Source organism: Vicugna pacos, chromosome 12 (assembly GCF_048564905.1).
Source record: "Vicugna pacos chromosome 12, VicPac4, whole genome shotgun sequence".
Taxonomy (NCBI): domain Eukaryota; kingdom Metazoa; phylum Chordata; class Mammalia; order Artiodactyla; family Camelidae; genus Vicugna; species Vicugna pacos.
The window spans coordinates 39398206-39422917 of record NC_132998.1 but is presented as its reverse complement, the minus strand read 5'-3'; the positions used below and the strand labels follow the sequence as shown (position 1 = coordinate 39422917).

At 36.2% G+C, this 24712-nt stretch overlaps 1 protein-coding gene across 6 annotated transcripts in view; it reads right to left on the bottom strand.

The window, feature by feature from the left end:
• The window catches only part of ATP2B1 (ATPase plasma membrane Ca2+ transporting 1), a 114506-nt gene that overhangs the window by 26460 nt on the left and 63334 nt on the right, over positions 1 to 24712 (bottom strand). For all 6 annotated transcript variants that reach the window (XM_072973254.1, XM_072973249.1, XM_072973252.1 and 3 more), the window contains 10 exons: positions 22620 to 22817; positions 18910 to 19164; positions 18696 to 18821; positions 15025 to 15165; positions 12480 to 12518; positions 11554 to 11715; positions 9856 to 10070; positions 7170 to 7412; positions 5704 to 5945; positions 2850 to 3087 (listed from right to left, as the gene is read on the bottom strand). In XM_072973254.1, coding sequence (XP_072829355.1) covers positions 2850 to 3087; positions 5704 to 5945; positions 7170 to 7412; positions 9856 to 10070; positions 11554 to 11715; positions 12480 to 12518; positions 15025 to 15165; positions 18696 to 18821; positions 18910 to 19164; positions 22620 to 22817 — 1859 coding nt within the window. The remainder of the gene's footprint in view (positions 1 to 2849; positions 3088 to 5703; positions 5946 to 7169; positions 7413 to 9855; positions 10071 to 11553; positions 11716 to 12479; positions 12519 to 15024; positions 15166 to 18695; positions 18822 to 18909; positions 19165 to 22619; positions 22818 to 24712) is intronic.

Sequence of the window (24712 nt, the reverse complement as noted above, 5' to 3'; positions counted from 1 at the left end):
GGTTCCCTGAGATCATTTGGAATAGGAAAACAATGAATGAGAGTGAGAAACTGGTCTTGGTTAAAACTATATGGCAAATTACATTTAAGAAAGTAAACTAAATTTATTAATGGCCCACTAACCATCAAATACTTCCATGTAAAACTCAAACTACCTCCACTTTGGTAAGTAAAAACACTGAAGAGAAGCCAAATATCTTGTTCTTCAAGTACACATGCTGGATTTATTCCAAATATCTAATCAAGACTCTCTACATCAGAACTGCACAGTCCAGATACCCATCTGAGAAAGCCATCTCACACTACACTGTCTCACGTTAGTACAAAAGGACCCATTTCATTTTGTGATACTGAAAAAAATGGCTACTTACGTGTTTAAAAAAACTGTCCAGACTCAAAGCCAAGAGCACAGTAACAGCAATACCCTTCCCAGAGGACAAAAACTGTAGACATCCTGATTTAGTATCATGCTTAGATAAGATTTAAGTCATAAATCAATGAAGAAAACTGAATGGTTTTCCCTTGACCAAAGCTTGGCAAACATTATCCACCTGGATATTTAATAAGCATTTGCAACTCCACAACCCAAAACTGAATTTATCTTGATTTTTAAACAGGCTGCTTCTGATTTTCTTATTACAATGCTTAATACAATCTACCAGCCACCCAGTTATGCAACTCAAGAGACTGGTTCCCACTTCTCTAGAAGATACCTAATTGTGGAGAAGATACCTCAGTCCTCAGCTTCTTCCCCTAGCTACACATTTTCCTTGAGAGTCCTCCCTCAGCCTCACATGTGAAATCTCTATCCTACACCACTTTCAGGCTCCTAGGTCCTATTGCCTACTTGACATATATTTGGATGTTTCAGACACCTCAACAATGTCAAAAAGAGTATATCCAAAGCCAGCATATTCATTCCTATTGGTTCTACTTCCATTTACTTTGAAATCATACCTTTCTTTCCATCTTCCCTGCCATAACTGCAGTGTTAAGCCACAGTCATCTCTTGCCGGGGATCGCTGCAGTCATCTTACAGGATTCCCTGCTTTTACTCCTCTTCCTAATTCATTTCTTACAAAGTATCCAAGATACTATTTTAACAACATGAATCATGTCACTTCCCAGCCTGAATTTCTTTAATTACTTCCCATTGAATTTCAGGATAAAATTCAGAGCCATTATTGCCTAGTAAGGCCAAAGATAATCTCGCCTGCCCCTTTTTGTCCAAACATACAGCCACACTGGCCTCCTTTTCATCTTTGAAATAGCTAAATACTTTCTCACATTCAGTCTCCCACATTTTTTGTCCCATTTCTTAGAACACTGTTCTGCAGCTATCAACACAGCTGGCTCACTTTTAGCCATTAGATCTCAGCTCCAATGTTATATCCTCAGAGATCCTTAACGTGGTCTCTCAGTCATCTCTATTTTATTACCCTGAGCCTATCCTTTATAGCCATTATCACACTTGTAATTGTCAGTTCCCACCCCCTAACCCTGTGCCTAACAGAATATAAGGGCAGGGATCTAGTCTCACTCCTCACAGAATGTATTTTCACTTGGCACAGCTGTCTGTGTATCTATCATTTTATCTTTTTATCGGTTGTGTTACTTCTCTAGAACATACATTTGATGACTATTGTTTACTGCAGTATTTCCAGTTCCTAGAAGAGTGCCTGGTACTACAGAGGGTGTTGGCTTAATTAGCTGATGATGGCCAGTGAACAAAAGCCGCTTTTGCCTTTGTGCCACTATTCATGTTGCTTCTTTGCTCGGCACATGCTTACTGTTCTCTCTCTCGGTCCAGCTAATATCGCCTCATCCTTGAAGACTCACATCAGGTAATTAACCTCTGGGAAGTCTTACCTGACTCCTCCAAAGGTTAATATTGCACAGTAGGCTTTTAAGCGCAAGTTTTTTTAGACAGAGCTTGGTTTGAACATACTAGCTCCATGGTCTAGAGCTAACCTCTACACATTTCAACTTTATTTTTTTATCTTTCAAAAATACTTATAACTCAAAGGTGAACGTTAAGTGAACTAATACATGTAAAGCACTAGGCATAGTATCTGGCACACAGAAAGAACTCAATAAATTAAGACGTTACTTTAGACTATGCTGGGGGCGCATGCTCTGTGCTCACAGAACATGCTCTGTATATGCATCTAACAATGTGCTAACATTTGGGTTACAATTATCATGTGTTTATCCACCCCCACCCAGGTCAGTGACATCTTTGAGGCCAGGAACCAGATCTCAAAAATCTTTATGTCTCTAGTATCCTGGAAGAGTGCCTGGCACACAGTAGTTGCTCAATAAACTTAAAAAAAGAGAAAAAAGATTGAAAGAAAAAAAGCAAAGTCTAGAGCTGCAGTCTGTCCAATATGGTAGCAAGATGTTTAAATTTAAATAAAAAAAATTTTTTTTTAGTTCAGTTTTTCAGTTGCACTAGCCACACCTCAGGAACTGAGCAGTCTCAAGTGGCTAGTGACTATTCTACTGAACAACACATAGAACAATTCTATCACCGCAGGAAGTCCTACTGGGCAGTGCTGGTCTAGACACCATGAAAAAGAAATAGCTTAATGGTATTTACTATGTAATTCAGTATAAATATGAGCTGAAAACCAACCCAGTTCAAGGCACTATGCTAGGTTATGGTGCTATAAACACATAGGATCCCCCCAAAAGTTATCTAATTAAAAACCATAAATAGGTAGCACTATTATTTCACTTATCCTGGATTCACATAGGAGAGAAGTAAAACCACAAAAACCAAGGATTCTACTAGAAAACTGTGTACAGCCAGTGCCTTCTGCACATGCAGAACATAGAACGTTTCACCACCTCAGGTCTCACAGGGTCTTCAATCCCCACAACAGCAATGCAGGTAAGGCCGGTGACAATATCATTTTCATTATCCCACTCTGGTTCTGGTTCTCCCGCTGGGAAATCTCTGAATGCAAGACATATGGTTCTCAAGCCTTCTGATGCCATCGGTTCAATCACAGTTTTTACAATATCATCACGGTCCCTCGGTCTGAATACTTTTGCCTCACCATTAGCACTCAAGATTTTGAAACACCTAAAAGGGAATGTAAAATTCAAACATCAGTCACTCACAAAAATAACAGGTAATATCATTTAAGTGAACTGGAAGGGCTAGAAATCATGGGATCTGATATCTGGAATTCAGAGAATTACGTATGTTGCCTTTTTACGGACTTAAATCATACTCACTTTTCACCCTGCCCTTTACAAAACACAGTTCTCTTTTTATGGTTCTCATTTGCTCTTTCTCCATTTAATCAGTTACTCTAGATATTCTCTAAACCTTCTCTTTTGGAAATGCAGAGCTTTAAAATTTTCACACACACAAAAACCTAGTGGCAGGAGATTAGACTATATACCCGTCTATTTTGGTACAGAATTAGACATTAATTTTAATTAACACAAAATTCCCAAATATCTTCTTCTCTTAAAGTAAAAAGCCAAGTTCAATCAACCCCTTACCTGAGATGTTGTTTCATCACCTATATTGTTTTAACCATGAAAGAAAAAAAATAACTTATTGTTAAAATAGGCATTCTATCAGAATGAGAGATAATGCCAAAATAGTTATATTTTTAGTGAAACTAACTACAACTTTTTAGCTAAGCAGTAAATAAAAGTTACACGATATACTTCCCTATCTGAAGTTTAATTGTTCACATTGCCTCTCTACACTCCTTCTCTCCCTTGGTGATGCCACTGCCTCTTGCTTCTAGGCAGGTGATTCCCAAATCCTCATCTTCTGTTCCCACTGTTTTCCAAAGCTTTAGATCCCTGTTGAAGAGTTCCACTCAGATGCTCTGCCAGCACCTTCAGTTGACTGCATGTAAGGCTAAAGACTGTCTTCTTGCTGCCCTAATAGGTATCAATGTTACTCCCAATAATTTCTACCTAAGTCCAAAATCTCACTTGAATGCTTCCTTTCTCCTCATCATCTGTATAGTATTAGCTCTTAAGTCCTATGTATTTGTCCTCTGAACAGTCTTCTGAATGTTTCCTCCCCACTCTACTCCCCCTGATACTCTACTGCTTTCTTCTGGCTCTTACTTCAAGCTGGAGCTATTGTAATAGACTTCTAATTGATATAAGTCTCCAGTCCATCCTTCCCACTGCCCTCCCCACCCCCAACTCACCTTATTCCCTGAAAAAAAAAATATCCTCAATGCCACAGGTTTGCTCAGTTCTACTACCTAACGGAAAAACGTCTGTTGCATCATCTGGCCTACTTGACTGTTTTAACTGTTTCGTCTAATGTTTGAGAGCGTCCAGGACAAACTGTACATTTCACTGTGGAAATGGTTACTGTACAGTTACTACATATCAGACTCCATGCTAGAGGTTTCACATGCATTATTTTGTCTCACTGACCCAGGGTTAGTGGTCATCACCCTCTTTCTCAGAGGAGAAAACTGGAACCTAGGGAAAATCCGCCCAACATCCCAAAGCTACTTGGGTGCAGAAGAGCCAAAGCTTAATTGGTTTTGATTTGAAAATCTCCCTTCTACCAAACTACTTGCTATCCAGCAAGCCAGGGGTGCAAGATTTCTAACATTTCACACTGAAATCAGATAACCAAGCTCACTGTGAAGGGAGGAAAGATGTCCCATGTACCACAGGAGCGCATCACTACTCAGCCAAACTGTATGACTACCTCGTCCCCCATACGACCTGCATATTCCTACCTACTTTCCTCTGATGTGACCTCCTTCACGTCATGTTCTTACTTCATACCAAACCTATCTTAAATGCTACATCCTTCATAGTATGATCACTCATCTTAAAACTTTGTGCATATTTGCCATATACTGCATTTTCACTTATTTATTTATATACTTGTCTGTTACACCCATTAGATTAAATCTGTCAAATGTTCATTAAGATAACACTGGATTATAATATAAGCAAGTTAAAATTAGAAATATTTTAAATATTACAATTTCAAATGAGTTCTAATGTTCCTAAAGCTCATAATTTTTTTTAAAGTTCTTTACTTCTCTAACTAGAATTAAAGAAATCAAAATAATTTCAACATCAGTAATAACAGATAGTGTTAGGGAAATTATACATAAACATGTAATGTCAAAATTAAAGTTACTGGTCTGTATGAGGACAGTGCAAAAGGAAGATTACTATTCAATATGACAGGAGATATTTAAATACAACACTGCAGCAGCATAAATATGATAAAACCACACTCTGATATAAAAAGAGGATTCTCAAGATCTAGTTTTAATGCTATGCTAGTCTAAAAACAACTCTGTAATTCACTCATTACTATCTACAAGGCAGTGCGGAAGACGTAAGTGTGAGGTTTTCTTCCCAGGAGGCTTTTATTTTTCACAATCCTACACAACAATGGAATCAACAAGTCCAGAACAAATACCAAGGTTTTCTTTATTAAAGCTACCAGAACGAATGTTAACAAGATTATTTTCCCTGTAGCAAAATACTAAGAAATAAAAGAAGCTCAAGTATGAAAATGGCAGAATACCCTGGACAAAGACCTGGATACCATTAAAATATACTAAGAAAACTCCCAAGGTCCTAGCAAATGCCTGATGTTCACAAAAATAAAACACCCACAACACAGGAGGTATTCCATAAAGCGACTACAGTTAGCAATTTATTCATCTAAGCATTTCACTCTTACTTTTTCAGAATTATTTCAGATGCACCCTTGCTGAATATTCGATAACTTCCATCTGAATTTTTCAGGACAGTACTCATGGACTTCCTAACAGAATTGAAGGTGTAGACTTTGTACAGTGCTTCTTCTGGTATTTCATTTCTAACATCCTGATAATCCCGTTTTAAATCCAAAAGAAGTCCCAACAAGGCACATTCAGTTTTATTACCAACATGACGAGGTAATCCACCCTCTTTCTCTGGTGGCTATAAGAGAAAAGAGGTTTAGAAGCCAGCATTATCATGTTTCTCTACAACAGTTTAATTTAAAATATAACACAGAATGAGACATACTAAAACAAAAAATAAAGGAAATTTCCAGAATCAGCATTTTCAAACAGGGACATAGAAAAGGTACGGTAGAAAGGTGCTCTGGGGTGACAATGACATGGATTCCAATCTCAGCCCTGCCAGTTACGAGCTACGTGAACTTTTGGCAAGTTACCCAACTGTTGTGGTCCTTGGCTTCAGCATCTGGAAAACAGGGGCACTTAGGATCCAATAATTAAATGAGATAGGACACATAAAATTTAAAGTTGGTTCCTGACACATAGTGGAGCTTACTAAATTTTAATTCCTTTTCACTTCCTGTTTTCACTGAATGACTATATTAAACAACTCAAAATTAAATCTACTTTGTCAATTTTTATGGCTTAAAATAAAAGTATATGCATTAAAATAAAGCACTGTTGCCTAATACATAAAAAAATTTACTTCCTTCATAGTATCTTCACAAATATATCCTTATGTACTCATCACAGTGGTATTAACGGCAGATGTGACCATCTCTACGTAATAATTGAACAAAATAAGGCTCAGACTTTCAGCTAGTAAAAGGCAAAGCTAGATCTAGAACCAAGATGCCATAACTCTCCAGTCCAATAATCCAATTCATGCAATATTAATTTTGTTTATGGTCTTCATCCATAAATCACTAGAACACATTGAGTTAGTCCCCAAAAGTTTAAGGAACACCTTGTAGGTAGGATCCACTGAGAAACCAAACAGAATATATACAAGCATACATAAAACATATTATTTTAAGTTGAAATCTGAAATTTTCTCTAGAATTGAAGGTTGACTTTGAACAGTGAGACAGACTGGTCTTTCACAAAATGAGCATGGTAAGAATTTAAAATTAAAGACTTCTTTTGGTCATAAGCCTCAGTTTTCAAACACAGGAAATTAAAAAATACAGGAGAAGAAAATACAAGTAAACAGAATGCATATGTTGATCAACACATCTTACTAGTAACATAAATTGTATCTGAAGAAACTCATATACAGTATATGAATATATGCCTTTAAAAAACTAACAGGATTTCATTCTTCAATTTATATATAGTAATGATAGGTCTAAAGTGCTATATACAGTCTAATCATTACAAACTAAAATTTTTTTTCACATATAAATTATTAAAGAAATCTTACCAATATTTTTGATGTATAAGCACAATTCACAGAAATTCCTGTTACAAGATAGGACAAAATATTCGGTGGAATAGCTTCTGGTTCAGGAATCTTTTTATAATGTTTTTCATTTATGTAAGCTTGAACAACTGTCATTCTGTTCATTGTCAATGTTCCTGTTTTATCTGAACAAATAGCTGTAGCATTTCCCATGGTTTCACAAGCATCCAGATGCCTTACTAAATTATTATCTTTCATCATTTTCTACAGTGACAAAAAAAAAATTCAGTTAAGCTACATCTAATACCAATCACCTTACATTAAAATGATTATAAACGGCTTTAAAATCAGAACTAAAGCTCCCAACTTTACATGGATACATAGCACAAAAGCACCAATTTAATACTGGAAGAATTTTAGCACATTTGACCTATTCAAATGAGCTAAAGAGAGTACTAGCTTTCTGCGGTTTCAATCACTTTCCTTCTACATAACGTAACTTAGTAAATTACTCTGTATCCACATGTAAATCGTGCTAACAATATGCCTCCAACAGCTTCTGCAAAGTGTCCTCAAATTACGAGGGCAATGACAATTTGTACTCTAAGTACAGAGGTACTTACAGCCATGTAAGAGTATGTTACATGTAAGGACTAAGTCTCCTTTTTATTAAGTAGAAAAAAAAATTCTTGTATCAATCACCAAGGAAAAAGTAGCTTTTATCAGTTAAAATATAGAGATTGTGGGCATGAAGTGGCCTGATTTTTTTTTTTTTCTTTTGGACTCCAATAGACGGAGATAACATATCAAAACCAGAAAGGGGCATTTTTTATCTTTTCCATATGTTTGTACACCCTTATAATCATTCCTTTCTCTTATTTACAAGAAAAAAAAAGGCAGTTTCTAGAGAAACAGGAGTTCTCACAGCAGCTCCAAGATGCATTTAAGTTAAAATGCTTGATAACTGATTCTCAAAACATATGTGGAATGGGTTAAAAACTGCATAGAGATATTTTAAAGTATGTTCTGTGACTACTAAGATGCAAGATACTGCCAAAAAAACCCTGGTTCCTTGAAGAAATAAATATGGAGAAGGAAAATTATAGTGACTTGCGTTAACACTAAAGACTAAAAGAAAGAAGTTCTATAGTAAAGAAAATGAGTTCAGTTTGCAAAACACAGGAGCCCTAAGGACTACACATCAGTGAAAAGAAAAGTAACTGGCAATATTTGGGCTAAATAAACATTAAGTAAAAGCTTTAAAAAACACTAGTTAAAATGGTCCTTCTCACTGTCTATCAAAAGAATGCAAATCAATCCTGCCTACATACTATTGATCAATTGAAAAATTAACATCCTTAATGACTATTCAAAGTGAATTAATGACAATATTGGTCAAATGACTGATCTGTCTAAAACTTAACATTTAGTCCGATTATTTCTAATTATTTTAAAGCATCACAAAAAGGGACAGATGATTATACTACACTTCATTATTACTTGATACATTTACTATTTTATTTTTGAAACAGAAAGATGTGAAATGCCTGAAAAGAAAATAAACTCAAACAGTAAAGGAAAAATATTCTAATCCAGACAGGTTTATTGAAAGTTCTTGGCAACACTGAAGATAAGAGTGCTAGAGCAGAAACTATGACCAATTATGCTGTATCGCTCTGTCAGCAATGCCACTTAAGGAGTAATACTAATTAACATTAGAAAATTGACAAGAGCAGCATTCTTCCACTAGGTATAATTCTATTTCTGAAGTCATTTTGAAAGAAAGATCAAAACTGTCCAAGCGAACTGCTTAATTCAATTCACCTTTTCCATATAAGATAGAAAACTGTTTAAAAATAAATTAATTATCCTCAAATATAATATTCCTTTAGGTAAACAGTAGTTATCAAAGCCATCGAAGTTCGTTTTACTTCGAAAACAGGAAGGACTGAGCTACTGCAGATGCTGTGGTCAGAGGAGGTGACATTAGAAGAGACCTGAATCAAGTTAGAGAGCTGACGACCCAAAGGAAAGAACACATGGGCCCTCAAGGGAGGACACAGCTGGCCTATGTGAGAACTAGCAGGAGGCTGGAGAGGCTGGACTGGAGGGAGGGAGAGGTGAGAGATGAGCACTGAGAGGGAAGCAAGGGCCAGACAGGGCAGCGCCCTGCGAGCCTCGGCAGAGCCTTGGATCTTACTCTAAGTCTGACAAGAAGCCAGGAGGTTTGGCACAAGGAAACAGTATGATCCGAATTATATTTTTAGAAACATGAGTCCACCTACTGTGTCAAGGCTAGACCATGGGGTCATGAAAGTATAAGCATGGAAACAAGGAGGCCTTAAATGCTCAGATCCAAATGCCCCACAGGTAAACGACAAACATGCTTATTTCAGTTTCACAGATGGAAACAGGAAGGGGTGTAACAACACAGTGATCATAGGAGGAAAATGAAGCTACAACTTTCCCCAGCAGTTACGCTCAGTTTTGTGTCAAGGCTGTCCTCCCAGCAATGTACGGGCCTCAACGCATCATCTTCAAACTGCGGGGACGGGGAGGGAATCAATGACAGCGTCTCTAAAGAAAACAGTGTAGATTTATGGAAATCTCTGACTTTCAGAACCCAAAAGAGAAGAACCAGGGGTGCATTTTCTATACCAGATGAAGCTTTACTCCCAGGCTACCTCCTTAACTGCTTCCCACTTACCTTGACTGAATAAGCCAGTGAGATAGTGACTGCAAGCGGCAGACCTTCTGGCACTGCTACCACCAAAACTGTGACTCCAATAATAAAGAACTTCACAAAGTATTGTATGTAAATTGGTGTGCATTCAGCAAGCCAAGGTCTCTTCTGAATCCAGAATGTATGAATTACAAAATATAATACGAGAATGATAACTGTGATGGCAGACATCAACAAACCTTTCAGGATACAGAAAGAAGGAAAATGTCATTATTAAAGAGTCCAGACTCCACTCATTGTCAGTTACCTATTAGCCACTGGAAGGATTACAACTACTTTGGTAATATTTATTTTAATTTCTCTGTGAAATTGTTACCTCCTTTTCTATACCCGTAACTCATCATTTGACATTGTCAGATTTAATTTCTGCTTCCAAGTATAGCCCTGTCCCCAGAAGAACTGGGAAAAACGCATTAATGATTCTCTTCTAGACTCAATTATATCTTCAGTCTTTCACTAACGCCAAGACAAAATAATAGGCAATGACAATGAAATACCAAAACCTTAGTATAAGCTGGTGCTTTACATGTCGGCAAGTTGCCTAATAATGAAAGAGAAATTGATAAGAATATGACCAATGGGGAGACCTGCAATTAAATATTCAATCCTATGTTTTTCATGAAAAAACAGATAATTGAAACTATTTCTTAATTTTATCCATCGATCCTTACTGCTTATTAAGTTAGGAAACAAGAGTTAATCTTGTATTACAAATTATTTGCCTTCCTGTTTTGTGGGATACTTAGCTCCTTATAAATGAGTACTACAAAATAAGGCAAGTCCACATGGTGGGTCTAATTACCCAATCTGATGTCTACTAAATACCATCACCATCTTAAATCCACCCATTTCCACAATACTATGAGTCAGCATTACTATCTGGCTATACATTACAAAAAGCAAGTATCTGCTATAAGACAATAAGCTATTTGAGGACAGAAGCAAAAACTGAACTTTTTCCAGTATACTCCTAGTAAGTACTAATAAAGTGATCCAATGTAAGTGACTTTAAGAACATAGGCTTATTCAGCCATACATGTTCTTTCACAAAAATGATACCCTGTTTTTAGCCAAAGCTCTGCTTTTTTTTTCTCCCTGAAGAGTGATTCTATTAACAGGTGTTTTATAGTGATGGTTGCATTTTATAACTTCAGCCTCACCAGGATGATGCTGTTTAACTAATCCATTCAATGTGAGTAAACTATAACTTTTAGAAAAACATGTGACTAATTTTTTTTTCATAGTCAGTAAAAAGATGAGAAAATGTATGTGAAATTTCTTTTTACTAAAATATACTTGGGTAATCTGTATGGAGTAACCTTACTGCCAGCCCTTCCTCTACTGCTCCCAGAAATTCAGAGATGAGCTCACGGGCTTGTGTACTGGGAAGGCTTGGGCGTTCACCCTGACCCGACCACTTATTTATCAGCTAGCTCACAGAAGACACTTCCTCTACGTAAAGTGAGGATAATAGTTCCCAAGCTGCAAAATATTATGAGGAGCTACAATAATTCAAAAGGCCTGGTACATAGGAGATAAAACTAAAAATATTTTTAACTCCTCTTCCACTCACAAAACAGCCTTAAGTGTGCCAAAAGACTTTTAAGCAGAAAGTTAGCATATTGTAAAACAAAACATGTTAGTTTCTTATATATATCATACCTGCTTTGCCAATCTGAACAGCTAGCTTTGTCAGTTTCCCTTGTAAAACGGATTTTTCCTTTTTTGGCAAATTCGCTTTCTTTTTGTCTTTTTCATCACCATCTCCACCTTCTTCACTCTTCAAAGGCTGCATTTCCATGGCTGCACCATCCTGGGCTTTTGCTACATTGAAGAGCAAATATAACCTCACCACATGTTAAAGGCATACGTATCTCCTAACATTTTCAAGTAATTTTTGAAAAAAAATCAATTTCTCATAGAAACATGAAAATATTTAAACATTCAGCTTTGTGTGTGCATGTCTGTGTGTTGGCGTCTGTGTCTACCCAGACAAAATAAGGTAATAGGATACTAGGTTTTGAAACTTTTTAGCAGATTTGAAAATGCTGTGCTAGGAAATAGGGATGAAGCATAAGAAGAAACACAGGGCCCTGAAAGTAAGAGCTAAATAACAAATCACTTCTCTTCCTGTGTGCTGTGTTGGATAATGAGACTCATTCCAAACACCAAAAATGCTTCCTATATAAGTTATGACCATGCTGTAGAACATTATGTATGACCACACATATAGAGAAATGTACATATGTTTACATTTTTAAGTAAATGCAGGAACATTTACATTATATATATTTGTTTCTTATGCATTTTTGCTAGCAATTATATAGTAACCAATGATAAAATACCCGAGCTTAAGTTTAAAATTGCCTACATCTGGGTTTTTCTAAGCTTACCACCACAAGTCATAATTAAAATCTTATTACCACTGTAAAGGCAGCATGAGCATGGCACTGATGGAAGAGATTCACCCAGGTAACATGGTTGCTCACCCACATGTGTCCTACTTTTGGATGAATACAGTGCACAGGAGATATAGCTTTGGATGTAATGAGAACAAGCTAAGTATATTTTTATCCTCCTGAATTTACCTTTGTTGCGATTCTCAATAGCTCCATCTTGTTTCTTATCTGTAGGAACAAAATGGGAATTAAAGCCTTCCAAAAGAAATGAATACAGCCATGCTAAATTATGCAAAGGTAGCTCACATTTCTATAAGAGAACTGTTACACAATCGGTGGTGTGTATGGGGGTGTGTGTGTGTGTATAGATTAGAAAGTATTTGTCCTATAATAACTCCCTGCATGTTAACCATGGGAGAATACTCCAAAATAACTTGGATCATCTATTCTTGTTTGATTTCTCCATAAGACTTTACTATTTTTTTATGCTGTAACATACCCAAATATGGTACAAGAGGTTTTAAAACTAAATACAGATACACAATCCTGTATCTGTAACAGAATGTAGAAAGGGGCAGGGGTAGAGAGGAAGGGAGGAATTTCTTAGGAAGACAACAGGTGCACAGAGGAGCTTTGATGGAAATGAGAATAAAACCGGTATGTGTAAAAAAGACAGGGGAGGCAAGCAAGTAAAACTAGAACACGAAGATACAAAAGAAGCCAATAAGACAACCAGTTAATTCCCAAATTAGCTTAGATTTAGAGAAAAAAGAAAGATAGGGATGTCTAAAGTAATAAATCAAGGAGTCTACTGTTTGGAGTAGACAGTGTAATATTAAAAATAACAAAGAGGAAGCAGAACCATCCAGTCTATTCTTCTTCCAACTTCTCTACCAAGGAGAGCTACCTTCAAGCTGGAGAATGTGGAATAAATATGGTCAAGGAAGAAGAGATGCTCCAGATAAGATGAGGAGACAGTATGAGAGTATCAAGCTACTTTGAATGAACTCAAGTTTGGAGAGAGACCAGACAGTCATATTCCAGACTATGAAGGGAATTGAGACAGATTACCCTGGAACATAGTCTATTAATACATAATATTCATATAGTCAAGGGAATGGGAAAAGAGCTGGAAGTCCACAGATGGAAAAGTGGTGTCTTCCATTCTAAAAACAACCCCAAGAATCAAAAATGGTGGGTAGTCAGATATTAATTCCTGGAAATGCTCTTGACTTGACTAACAAAAATAGGTACACAAGATCTTAGAAAAAAAAGAGTGCTTATTGGAAAAGAAAATGTGAGGTCAGTAAGAATAAAGCCATGATGCAAACATCCCTTTCTTTTTTTTAACAGGGTCTGCCGACTTGAGTCTCCTATCAGTTAGGATGCAACAGTGTATCGTTAAGACCACAGACTCTTGAGCCAGGTAAGTGGGTTTATCTAGATCTTTGTACTAGATAAACCCACTGTACTAGATCTTTGGCCTGGAGCAAGTTATACAACCTCCATAAGCCTCAGTTTACTCATCAGTAAAAAGATAAACAGTTACAACATATATAAAGCACTCAATAAATGGTATCATTAATACTGGTTTTCAAATTGCCTTTCATTCTTCCTTAAGACACCTAAGGTGACACACGGAGGGCTACTGTGAGGAGTGGGGTAGGGAAAACCTAGAGTTTGGGGCTTGCTACCCTTGCTTGCAGCCAGAGGTTTTCAAACATATTTCTGTTTGAAATAAAGATTTCACAGCTAAAGACAAAACCCAAAGAATGAAATAAAACACATAAATATTAAAAACACTCCTGTGGTCACTGCAAGCCAGATTTTAGCAAGGCGTTTATTTTAGAACTCAAAGTACCAATGTGTGGGAGAGAAATATGGGCTCACTAGTTTAAGTAAAATTAAATAAATCTAAGTGGTTAAACCACAGTAAACTGCTGTCAACTGAAAGGGAAAAAAACTCGAGCAGAGTGATCCCCAGTAGGAGTAAAGGGTGGTCCAGCAGATACTTAAAAGCAGAGTGGGAAAGGTTTTAAACAAAAGAGTGACGGAGCCACCAAGTGGTTCTGAACTGTTTGCCTACATATGACAGAGCTTCTTATAAGATCCCTGAGGAAAAACTGAAGTTATCAAGTTTGCTGACAACAGATCACTCGGAGCAACAGCAGACACAATGGGTCAAGATCAAAATGTAAAATCTTGGTATTGAATGATGGGCTGAATATAACAGGTGTCAAAGTGAAGTCTTGGCTTTATGGCTAAAAATCAACTACATAAATTTATACTGGGAAATGAGAAAAGCAGAAAACTTGAACAAAAGCCCAATGAGGCCAAAAAGTGCTATGTCTGACAGAGAAAGTTACTACTGAAGTATCAGAAGAAAAAAAAAAAATAGGAAGTGAGAATTTAATTCACTTTTCTGGTCAGATGACAGGGAGATTCTAAAACCAGAGAATAAACAGTGTAAAGCCAACAGAAACGTACAAGGAGATAGGGCTTCTGTCTGGCTATGGTGATGTGGTCACCACAGGCCCTGCCCAGACGACTATGCCTAAAAAAACCCCCGCCCCTCTGTCAATTCCACTACTTGAAAGTACTATACTGGGTAATTAACTTTTTGCAGAACGCATCATATCTAAATCTGATGAAATAAGTCTATTTTTGGTACCAGTTCTTAAAGTCTAGCTGCTGTTTCTAAACACCAATTCTTACAGCAACCTACTGTTCTTACTTTTCTTTTCCTTTTTCTTCTCATCTTTCTTCTCTTCCTCTTCACCTCCAGCTCCAAGTAAGGTAAAGATAATTCCAGTTTGAGAATTTACACCTACAGCAGTAACCACCATTCTTCCAGAGCCTTCCATTACATGAGTACCTACAACAACAGAAAACTTGTTTTTAAAATTCAATAAGATATTACATAAAACCTTGTGCTTAACTAACAAGTCATCTAAGTTCAAAGCTCACTCTACCACTCATTTATCATGTGATATTGGGCAAATTATAACATTGTAATTACTCATCCGTAAATGGGGATAACAGTACTTACACTTTATAAAAATGAGACTCAAATTACGTACCGAAGTGTGAAGTGTTTCGCACAGTGCCTGGAATTTGTAGGGGTTCAATGAATGTTCAATATTTAAATTATAACTGTATTATTATTAGAGTCATTTCTCTGAGAAAATATATTGCTTATAAAGAAACGTGCTTATAACCAAAAGGATTCCACAGCAACCACTGCCAGATTTCCCACCCCAATCCCACAACCTCTGCCTAACCCAGGCTTTACCCCAGCCCGTCTAGGCTACTGCTACAGCCTCCTAGCTAGTCTGTCCTTCCAGATCATCCTGAAATCAGTTTTAACTTTCCTAAAATGTGATTTTTATCATCAGCCTCTCATGGCTCAAAAACCTGACTATACACTGCCTACTGGACAAAGTCCAAAGTCTTCATTTTGAGACCCACTAACCTCCAATTTTTTCATCCACTTCTCTAACATAAAATTCCAGGAGAGAAAGCTGGGGAGCAGAGATGGGAACCCTGACTGAACTGACTGAATTCTGATTCTGTCCCTCACAACAATCTTGCAAGTTGGCAGCAGGCACTATTATTCTTATTTTCTAGAAACTTGCCCAAAGTTACACAACTAGTAGGTGACAAGGCAGACTCAACCCAGCTCTGTCAGAGGACAGAGAACATATTCTTCTTAAAATATAATGCAAGTAAGTTTGCTTACAGCTCACCAAATTGTATATCAACAACTCTGTATCTTCCCTTAACTCATTAAGAGGCCTCTCACCTCTCTATTCTAATGTTTTTGCGGATTTTAAGAAGCTTTCAAAACTTAACTCTTTTTTAAACACTCAATAAAGCCTAATTTATTTGATCTCCTAGTCTACAACCATCTGGGGGGCAGGGTCTGCAGCACCTACTACCATCCCTTCTACCAAATCAATGCTCAAGGGTTATCTGCAAAATAAGATCATAAAGCATCTTTACTTAATCCAGTAGTTAAGAATTTTTATTTGGCTATTAATTACTAATTTATCCAATATCATTTTTTAGGCCTTTGATTTTCTTGCTTTTAAAAATCTATATTCTAATTATTTCATTAATTATTAGTTTCTTAGCCAGTAAAAACGCAAGGGAAACAAGAAATGAAATTAAAAACAGTGAAATGGTATTTACTAAGCAAGGATTATATGTAAAAGACAGTTTTGTTTCTGTAAATAATTCTGGTTTTCTGCAAATTTCACTTATTTTAATGTCCTGCTCTTCTTTACCACAGGTAATCAAATATTGCAGTTAATAAGCTATGGCAAAGTAAATGGTTTTTGTTCTGGTTATATACTCACTACTAACTGAAAAACTGCTTTAAAACATCTAAATTTAAAAAGCCAAGAACAGCAGTGAGAGATGGCATCATGAGAATAAATTTAAAAATAAATGCATTTCATGTTTTTAGTACATTTTTGGAAGAGGGAAATAAATGCAGAAAAACTTTCCCACCCGTACTGTGATAAGGGACTCCAGAAAGTTATTTCAGTCTTTTCTTAAACATGGAAAATTTTATAGCATCCTCCTGGTATACCTGGTGTGTTAAGAACCTGAGTCTACAAAAACTTGCCACCCATCTCTGCTAAAACAGAAAAGGACCAAGGTTCAGTTAAGGGATGCCAACCTGAAGAGGTAAGCACTGTGTAAATAAGCTAGTTGTACACCAAAGCCCATGAAGTGTACGTGGCAGAAAGGAAGAGGAGATGATCTCAGTCTATGACACTTAGGTATGATCTGCTAGCTTTCCTTTCCTTTGGAAAGACCATAGATTTTAGCTGGTTAACATTAACCACAGTTTCTTAGAAGGATGGCAAGGAATAACTAAAGTAAGTATACATTAAACTTAAATACATTCTGTATCCAAGATATTTCTGTCTGTTTGGAATGAATTTCAAACATACCAATATAAACAAAAACCCAAATAGGGTATGAATGTTAGTAGTGTAGGATATTCAAGGTATATAAATCTCATGGTTTTTTTCCCAGGAGACATGTCTATATTACAACTTAAACTTTTCCCCTATTTATAATGGTGTTTATAAATGTATATAATATATGAAATCACTCTGACTTTTAGGGGTGGGATGTTTTGCAATCAGCCTTTTGGCATATATTTACAAATCTTAAAAAGGTAATAGTTAAACTTAGGTATGTGCCTGAAGTTTGATTTTAACTTAACTGACCCTTGTCACAGGTTTGACTTTGGTTTCAGTAAAACTATGTTCAACCAATTAAAATATAAAGTTCACAGAGAAGAACTGAAAAAGTATAGCTGCGAAGTTATTAAACGGTTAAATCAGCAGATATCTCCGTACAGTGTAGGAAACACTGGCATTTTATTAGTATCAGAAAATGATAATTAAAGGCAAAAAGGCAACAGTTTGCTTACTCCAAACGCTAGTATAATTCAATCTAACAAATATATTTAAAACAACTGTCTTACAAACAATTCATAAATTCTATAAAGACTACTAGAAAGTTAAGAGTTGGTAACTGGAAATCAAAGGTTAAAGAAATGGCACACTTCTGGAGTCAGGCTGTGGTACCCAGGCTTCCTTTCATGCAGTATTTTAGAAGAAAGGGTGTACTATTCTTCATCATCCTTTCCTTTTCATTTCCAGTTAGCCTAAGGTCTAGCTATCAACAGTCAGACCACCATCAGAGCCTCCCAGGTACATAACCACCTCCCCTGTTCAGACAGTACACTCCCCTATACAAATCCTTCCCTCTTCCATTCTCAGAACGTGTCTTAACCACATGCAAATTCAGTTCTGCTTGGTAGATGCAGCGCTACTCCTAGACCTGTTTATTAGTCATATCATCTTAGATAAATGCTAATGTCTCAGACTCATTCCTCAGTAGTTAAATGAGGAAGTGAGATTAGGTAAACTTCAAAGATTCTATCAGTTTTTTTTTAAACCCTGTCCTTTGTAGACCATCACAGAGAATTCATTAATTTGCTTTAAATACATAATCGTTCTTTAATTTTATCTTTCAGTAGTCCTTAAGAATAATTGTGATATGGAAAAACAGAACAATTCAACGAAGACCATTAGTGTAATGATAAAACTAAAAGGCTTAACATTAATTAAAACTGACTTTCAAATCTCTTCATTTTTCTGGACTCAGGTTCCTCATTTGTAACTCTAGATTTAAAGATCTCTAGCTTACAAAAAAAAGTCTGCTAGCTTACAAAAAAAAGTGTCTAAGGATTATAAGGGTAGAGGCTAACATAAAATACACAATCCTCTTCACATTATTGGCTCTTAGGGAAACTGTGTTTGCTGACAGTGGTATAAAGTTGTGGAGGAGGAAGAAGTTCAAAGTTATGAAAGAAATTCATACCTGATAAAAGTAAGGGATCCTTATCTAAAGACTTCTTAACATGATCAGATTCTCCAGTCAATGAGCTTTCATCAATTTTAAGATCATTTCCTTGAATAAGTATGCCATCAGCTGGAAGAAGATCACCTAAAACAAAACAATGATGCATTAAACCGTGAACAAGATTACAACAGTATTACATCCTGTGTAAGATGTACTGCCATTTTTTACTTACCATATTTCACCTGAGCAATATCTCCAACAGTAATGTCAGCTACAGGTATCTGAATGACCTGACCACCCCTGATGACTGTGAACTTCTGTTCTTGTTCAATTCGACTCTGCAAACCTCTGAATTGCTTTTCTTTACTCCAGTCATTGAAAGCTGTTACTAAGACCACACACACTACTGACAAGAGGATTGCAGCTCCTTCAATCCAACCAGTTTCACCTTCACCTTCTTCCTCTCCAGCAGAAGCCTGTCCACAAACTATTTGGAAAGAAAGAAAATGCTTATTAAAAAAGATTCTGCATTGATGGCAATAGATACGTAATTATGATGGCTATATATCCCGTTGATTTTACTTATAGCTCTGAACACCTTATTGACTCAAAGCATTCCATAAGGATGAGGATGCCTACCATGTCAAATTCAAATTCCCTGCCTCCGGAGATTTTCATCCTCAGGACAGGGAGGCAGTCTAGGGGACTAGTTCAGAGTAAGGACACTGGGGAAGATTAAATCTCAACCCTAAGGCAAGTTACTTACTTTTGGGACTCAGTTTCTTCATCTGTCAAATTAGGAGACCATCACCTACCACAGAGTTGTTGTGAGATTAAAAAATGAGAAGAAACTTGCAAAGTAGGTAGAGTAGTGACTGAGACATCCTTCACACTCAACCAATGATTAATGCTATTAATTACTACATATAGTTGGCAGGTCTTACATAGACAATTAAGTTTTATGTGTTACCCATGAATCATGCTTGTTTACTGCTTCAATATCAGTGGAGTGTGATAAAAGCCTGGCTTTCATAAGATAAAAATTCAAGCAAACTGCTAGTCTTTAATTCAACAATTTGGGCACCTACTCTAGGTTTCAGACACTGTTTTAGAAGCCAGGGATGTAACAGTGAATAAGACACATTAAGCTCCCACTCGTCAAGAAACCCAAACTCAGATGAGCAGGTATAGACGGTATATGAAGGATTCAGATAATAAAACACAAGTAATGAATTTCACATATCGTCAAGTGCCACGAAGAAAATATGGTAATGTGCTATCAAATGCAAAAAGCTGGGTGAACAGAGAAGGCCCCTCTGGATGTCCATGACATTTGAACTAGAAGCCAAAAGATACAAGGGAAATAGCCATACAGATTTAAGAGGAGAGGATTCCAGGGAGAGATTAAAGTCAGTGCAAAGGCTCTATGGCAGAAAAGAGTTTGGAGAAAGGCAGAGGAGGGAAAAAAGAAACCTCAAAACTGTAGGGTCAATAATGCTGAAGAAAGAACAAAGGAATAGTGCTTTTTGGACTTCGAGCTGAAATCTATTTGTGAGTCTAAAATCAATTCAGCAGCTCATGACCAGAATTTTGAAAAATGAAACAGAACAATACAGTAAGGATTTACATGCAGTAAAGGTAAGTATTGTTTTTTGAAAGCTTACTTTGGTTACTTATAAATTCACGTGAAGGAATATGGTCTTCTGCATTCCTAAGTAAGGATCTTTCTCACTGATAGTTAAGCTAAAATCTCTAAAAGTCAATGGTTCTTCTAGGACATGCAGAGCAGGAAAAGGATTATTCACAAGAAAAGAATGAGTAAATGATGACAGTAGAAATTATTAAAACATATTCCAGAATATAGTATCTATAGATATAACTCACATAATCAAAAGCTCTTTGGAGTCCTGAATACTTTGAGTGTAAAGGGCCCTGAGACCAAAGAGTTTGAGAGCCACTAGTTTTATACAGTGACTGCAGACTTACTGATGGTGTGAATTATAGTGCTTATTTTCACACCAAACAGTACCAGAAAGAAATTGCGATAATTTGAATTTCTATGACTGTTGAGTTACAATGAATGGATTTCCCTTTTAACAAATTACCACTTCTTAGTGTTCTATACAATATAATGAAAAGATAAATGAAATACACTAATAAAAGCTAAAAAAAAAGTACAAACACTAAATAACTTTTACCATGGAGCAAAAATATCTTTATATGGTTTATTACCTTCTGGTAGATCTCTTTAAAGGGTCTTAGGACACTAACAACTCTAGATTATCATCTCAGTTGGATCTAATACCAGTATCTCCTTAAGCAAATTTGAAAAAGGGCTTGTCACTACATCCTACAAATGAAGTACTCTGAATTCCAAAAAGATATGCCCAGATCTTGTTAGTAAAAACAAAACAAAACAAAACAAAACAAAAACTACACTCATTGAAAATATTTTCCTTCAGTTTTCTTAGTCTCGGGAAAAAATGTTAAAAGTAAGTTTTTAATCATTTTCTAACTCACTCAACTCTAGGACACCAATTCTCAGTATTCTACAATGACAATTGAGTAAACCAAACCAAATAATTTAGCTATATGTTGCTAAATATGGTACAACCTCCCTTTTAAGATAAAAGACACACTGACACATCCTCTCACCTACCCATGTGCGCACACATACACATACATGAGTGCACACACACACACATAAACATCTTAAAATCTCAGAGGATATATATCAAAATGGTATGCCAGTAATTTCTAAGAACTGAGATTTTCAGTGAATATGATTTCCTTTGAATTGTCATCCCCCCTCCAATTTTTCTACACTAAAATATGTATTATTTAGTAATATTTTAAAAAATAATTTGGCTCCATATTGACAAGAATATTGCCTAAATCCTTTCTTATCTATATTAGTGATTCTCAGCTACAGGCAATCCCCCCTCCCCCCTTCTAGGATACCTAGCACTGTCTGGAGACATTTTTACGTTTCCTCAACTCAGGAGGTGGTATAATGCAGAGGGCAACAAAAAATGTTCCAGCGCAGTGCCCCTTCTGAGAAACCTTGATCTACACTGACCGCAGACAAACTGGCTTATTCTGTGACCAACTACCTCCACTCCCATTCCCCTCCGAAAGTTCTCTCTCACATGAGCTCTAGGAAAACCTTTGAAAGAATTACTTCAAAATATTACTTAAGTCATCTTTTAGTTAGCAAATATTTATTAAACCCTCCATAACTTGAAGGGCAGGAGAACGAAGATTTACAAACAGAAATATTTTGGTGAATCACTCTTCTGATCTATAAAATATTACATTAAATGTAATGACCAAAACCCAAGCTAGATTTCCTAGTAGTTACAGAATGTACTGTCAGGAATATCTATTTGAAATAATTTTTTTAAAGGAGAAGAAGAAATTTAAAAGAGAAATGGGAAAGCCACAGAACAATAAAATCATTTGTAGCTGCAGGTTAAAGCAGAGCTACCACTCTACCACGGATTTTTCCACTGGGCAGAACACTGTGCAGCATAAAAATTTCTAAAATAGCAGGTAAATTACTCAAATCATGTATATAACAATTTTAAAAACCCCAAAATAAAAACCTGTTATTTCACAACAGTGTCCTAAACAACTTAAAAACCATGATGGCACATACTACATCATATGTATGGCTTAGCTCCTTGCCAGACAGAGTATGCGTTATATTGGCAGGTTATTTAACCTCTGTACCTCATTGTAAAATGAAGATACTACCTATCTCACAGGGTTACTGAGAAAATTATCTGAGGGGATATACTTAAAGAACTATTAAAAGCACTGTTAGAACAGTGCCTAGTACACAGCAAACAGTCAATAAATGCTGGCCTGCTACTGTTATTATATTAAGTAAGCCAATGAGCTGAACTCAAAAGTCATTTTTTTCCTCCCCAATTTACTTACGTGCATTATCCCCTTCTGGAGGTTGATAAAAAGAAAGGCCCAAAGATACTATGGCTGCAATTTCTAATATAATTAAAGTAACATCTTGTAATGCTTCCCATACTAACTGAAGAAAGGTTTTTGGCTTTTTAGGAGGTATAAAATTCTTTCCAAATACTGCTTCTCTTCTCTCTATATCTGCAGGGTTTCCACTTAAACCTAAAAAAAGAAACAAATTTCAGTGAACAATTTTACTACAAATGAAAATATTTTTTCAAAACACATTCATTTTTTACACTTTAGATTTACTACATTTAGATACAATTTGTAAGACCCTATCAAAGTGGTTTATTTTTGTGCCTAAACTAAGCGTACAGAACTTAAATCACTGAAAAACATGTGCAATGCTTTAAGAAAACATTTTAAGTAGATGCTGCAAGGTTAAATTAAGAACTTTCACTTTTCTAACTGCTGGTTTTTAATCATACTATCTTACACCATCTTTTAGAGACCAGAAGTGATATGAGTTTAATGGTTTTACTTAGAATTAAACATTTCTCTGACCTTTACTTATGGCATTTTTCCTCCGAAAGCAGGGAAATATATAAAGATATTTATTTGATTTACTTACTGCATCTTGGTTAACTTAATCGGTGAAAGTCTTTGATGTTCACTCTTCGCTGAAGAACAATGAAAAGTTCATCTATCACAAGCTCTAAAATTTTTCTTCTAAAAGGTCTGTTATACTTCACTGATAAAAGATTAGCAAGTCACACAAAAAAAGAAGACTTGGGATGACTTTTTTTTTTCTTCAAATTTTACTTTTAGGATTTATTTCCAATTGAAGAGGTAGGAAGTGCTATTGACTGACTGTACCTACGGTTACTGTAAAAAAAAAAAGGTACACTATAGGATGTGCTATTTATTGCCTGGAATGTGGAACTAGAAGGCTACAAGGGAAGAGGTTAAGAGAGAGTTGGATGAACATCAACTCTGCCTTTCCTTCATCCTACCAAGCAATTCCTCTCCTAATTTAATCCTGCTGATTCTGTCGAGCCTCAATAAATCCCAACCAGCTAGTGCAAACTATGTACACATTTACATTACTGTGGGGTACGAAAACATGGACAGCAGTGGCAAGCGACGTTTTTCCTTAGTTTAAAAATATACTGAAAAAGGGGACAGAGGTACCAGGATGACGTTTGATTTATCATTATAAATTTAAATTTATAATCATGTAACTTCAACTCTTTATTTTTTGGCAAGAGCTCATTCGAAGCGAACACCAAAGGAGGAAGACACGAAAACGGCAGATCACCGGAAGGCGCTCAGCTTTAAAGTGTTTTAGCTATTAATCTTGATGTGGAGGCAGGCAGAGTAGGAAACAGAGAACAAAGAAGTTCACTGTTAGAAAAAACAACAAAAAATAAATATACAGATTTTAAAGTAATTATTTTTTATTTATTATTCACTTACTTGTTAAAGGTATCAAAAAGCTTCCAGAGAATGTTTTCATTAGCAACTCTAACAAAGTCAGGTCCATCCTGGGCAGATTGAAAAGCATCTTAGATTTCTAATGACAAAAGTCATTAACTGAAAGCTTCCAAAGAGCTCCAAGCTTTGAGGCAGAGTCAACAGAAAGAAAGGCACTGAAGGACTGCCCTGGCTGTGATTGGGGAGAGAGGAAACCTGCGATTTTAACTTAGAATCCACACGCTGTTTCTTCAGACGACAGCAATGGCCCCCAACCTCCTGGCTGCAAACAGTTAACAACGGTCTGTAGTTTAATTGGAGTAGGAGATTCAATGTAGTGAGGTTTTCCACAAAACACAATGTATTTCATTTAAAGAACTGTACTTTTAGATGTTCTGGAATTATGCACTTTCTGCTTTTCAAATTAAGTATCCTTCCTTTTACAAAAGGACATTAGATGGTGGGTAGGCCTATTCTGCCTCATATTTCAATGCCCTTATAGCAAAAATAAAAGGTTGTTATCCTGCCCCGTGTCAGCCTTCAATTTTTTCCAAGAAATATTCTGAGATATTGGTTCTATCAGTTAATAGAGGCTATCATTAATTACATATTAACACCTAAGTTTTTAATATAACCACTGT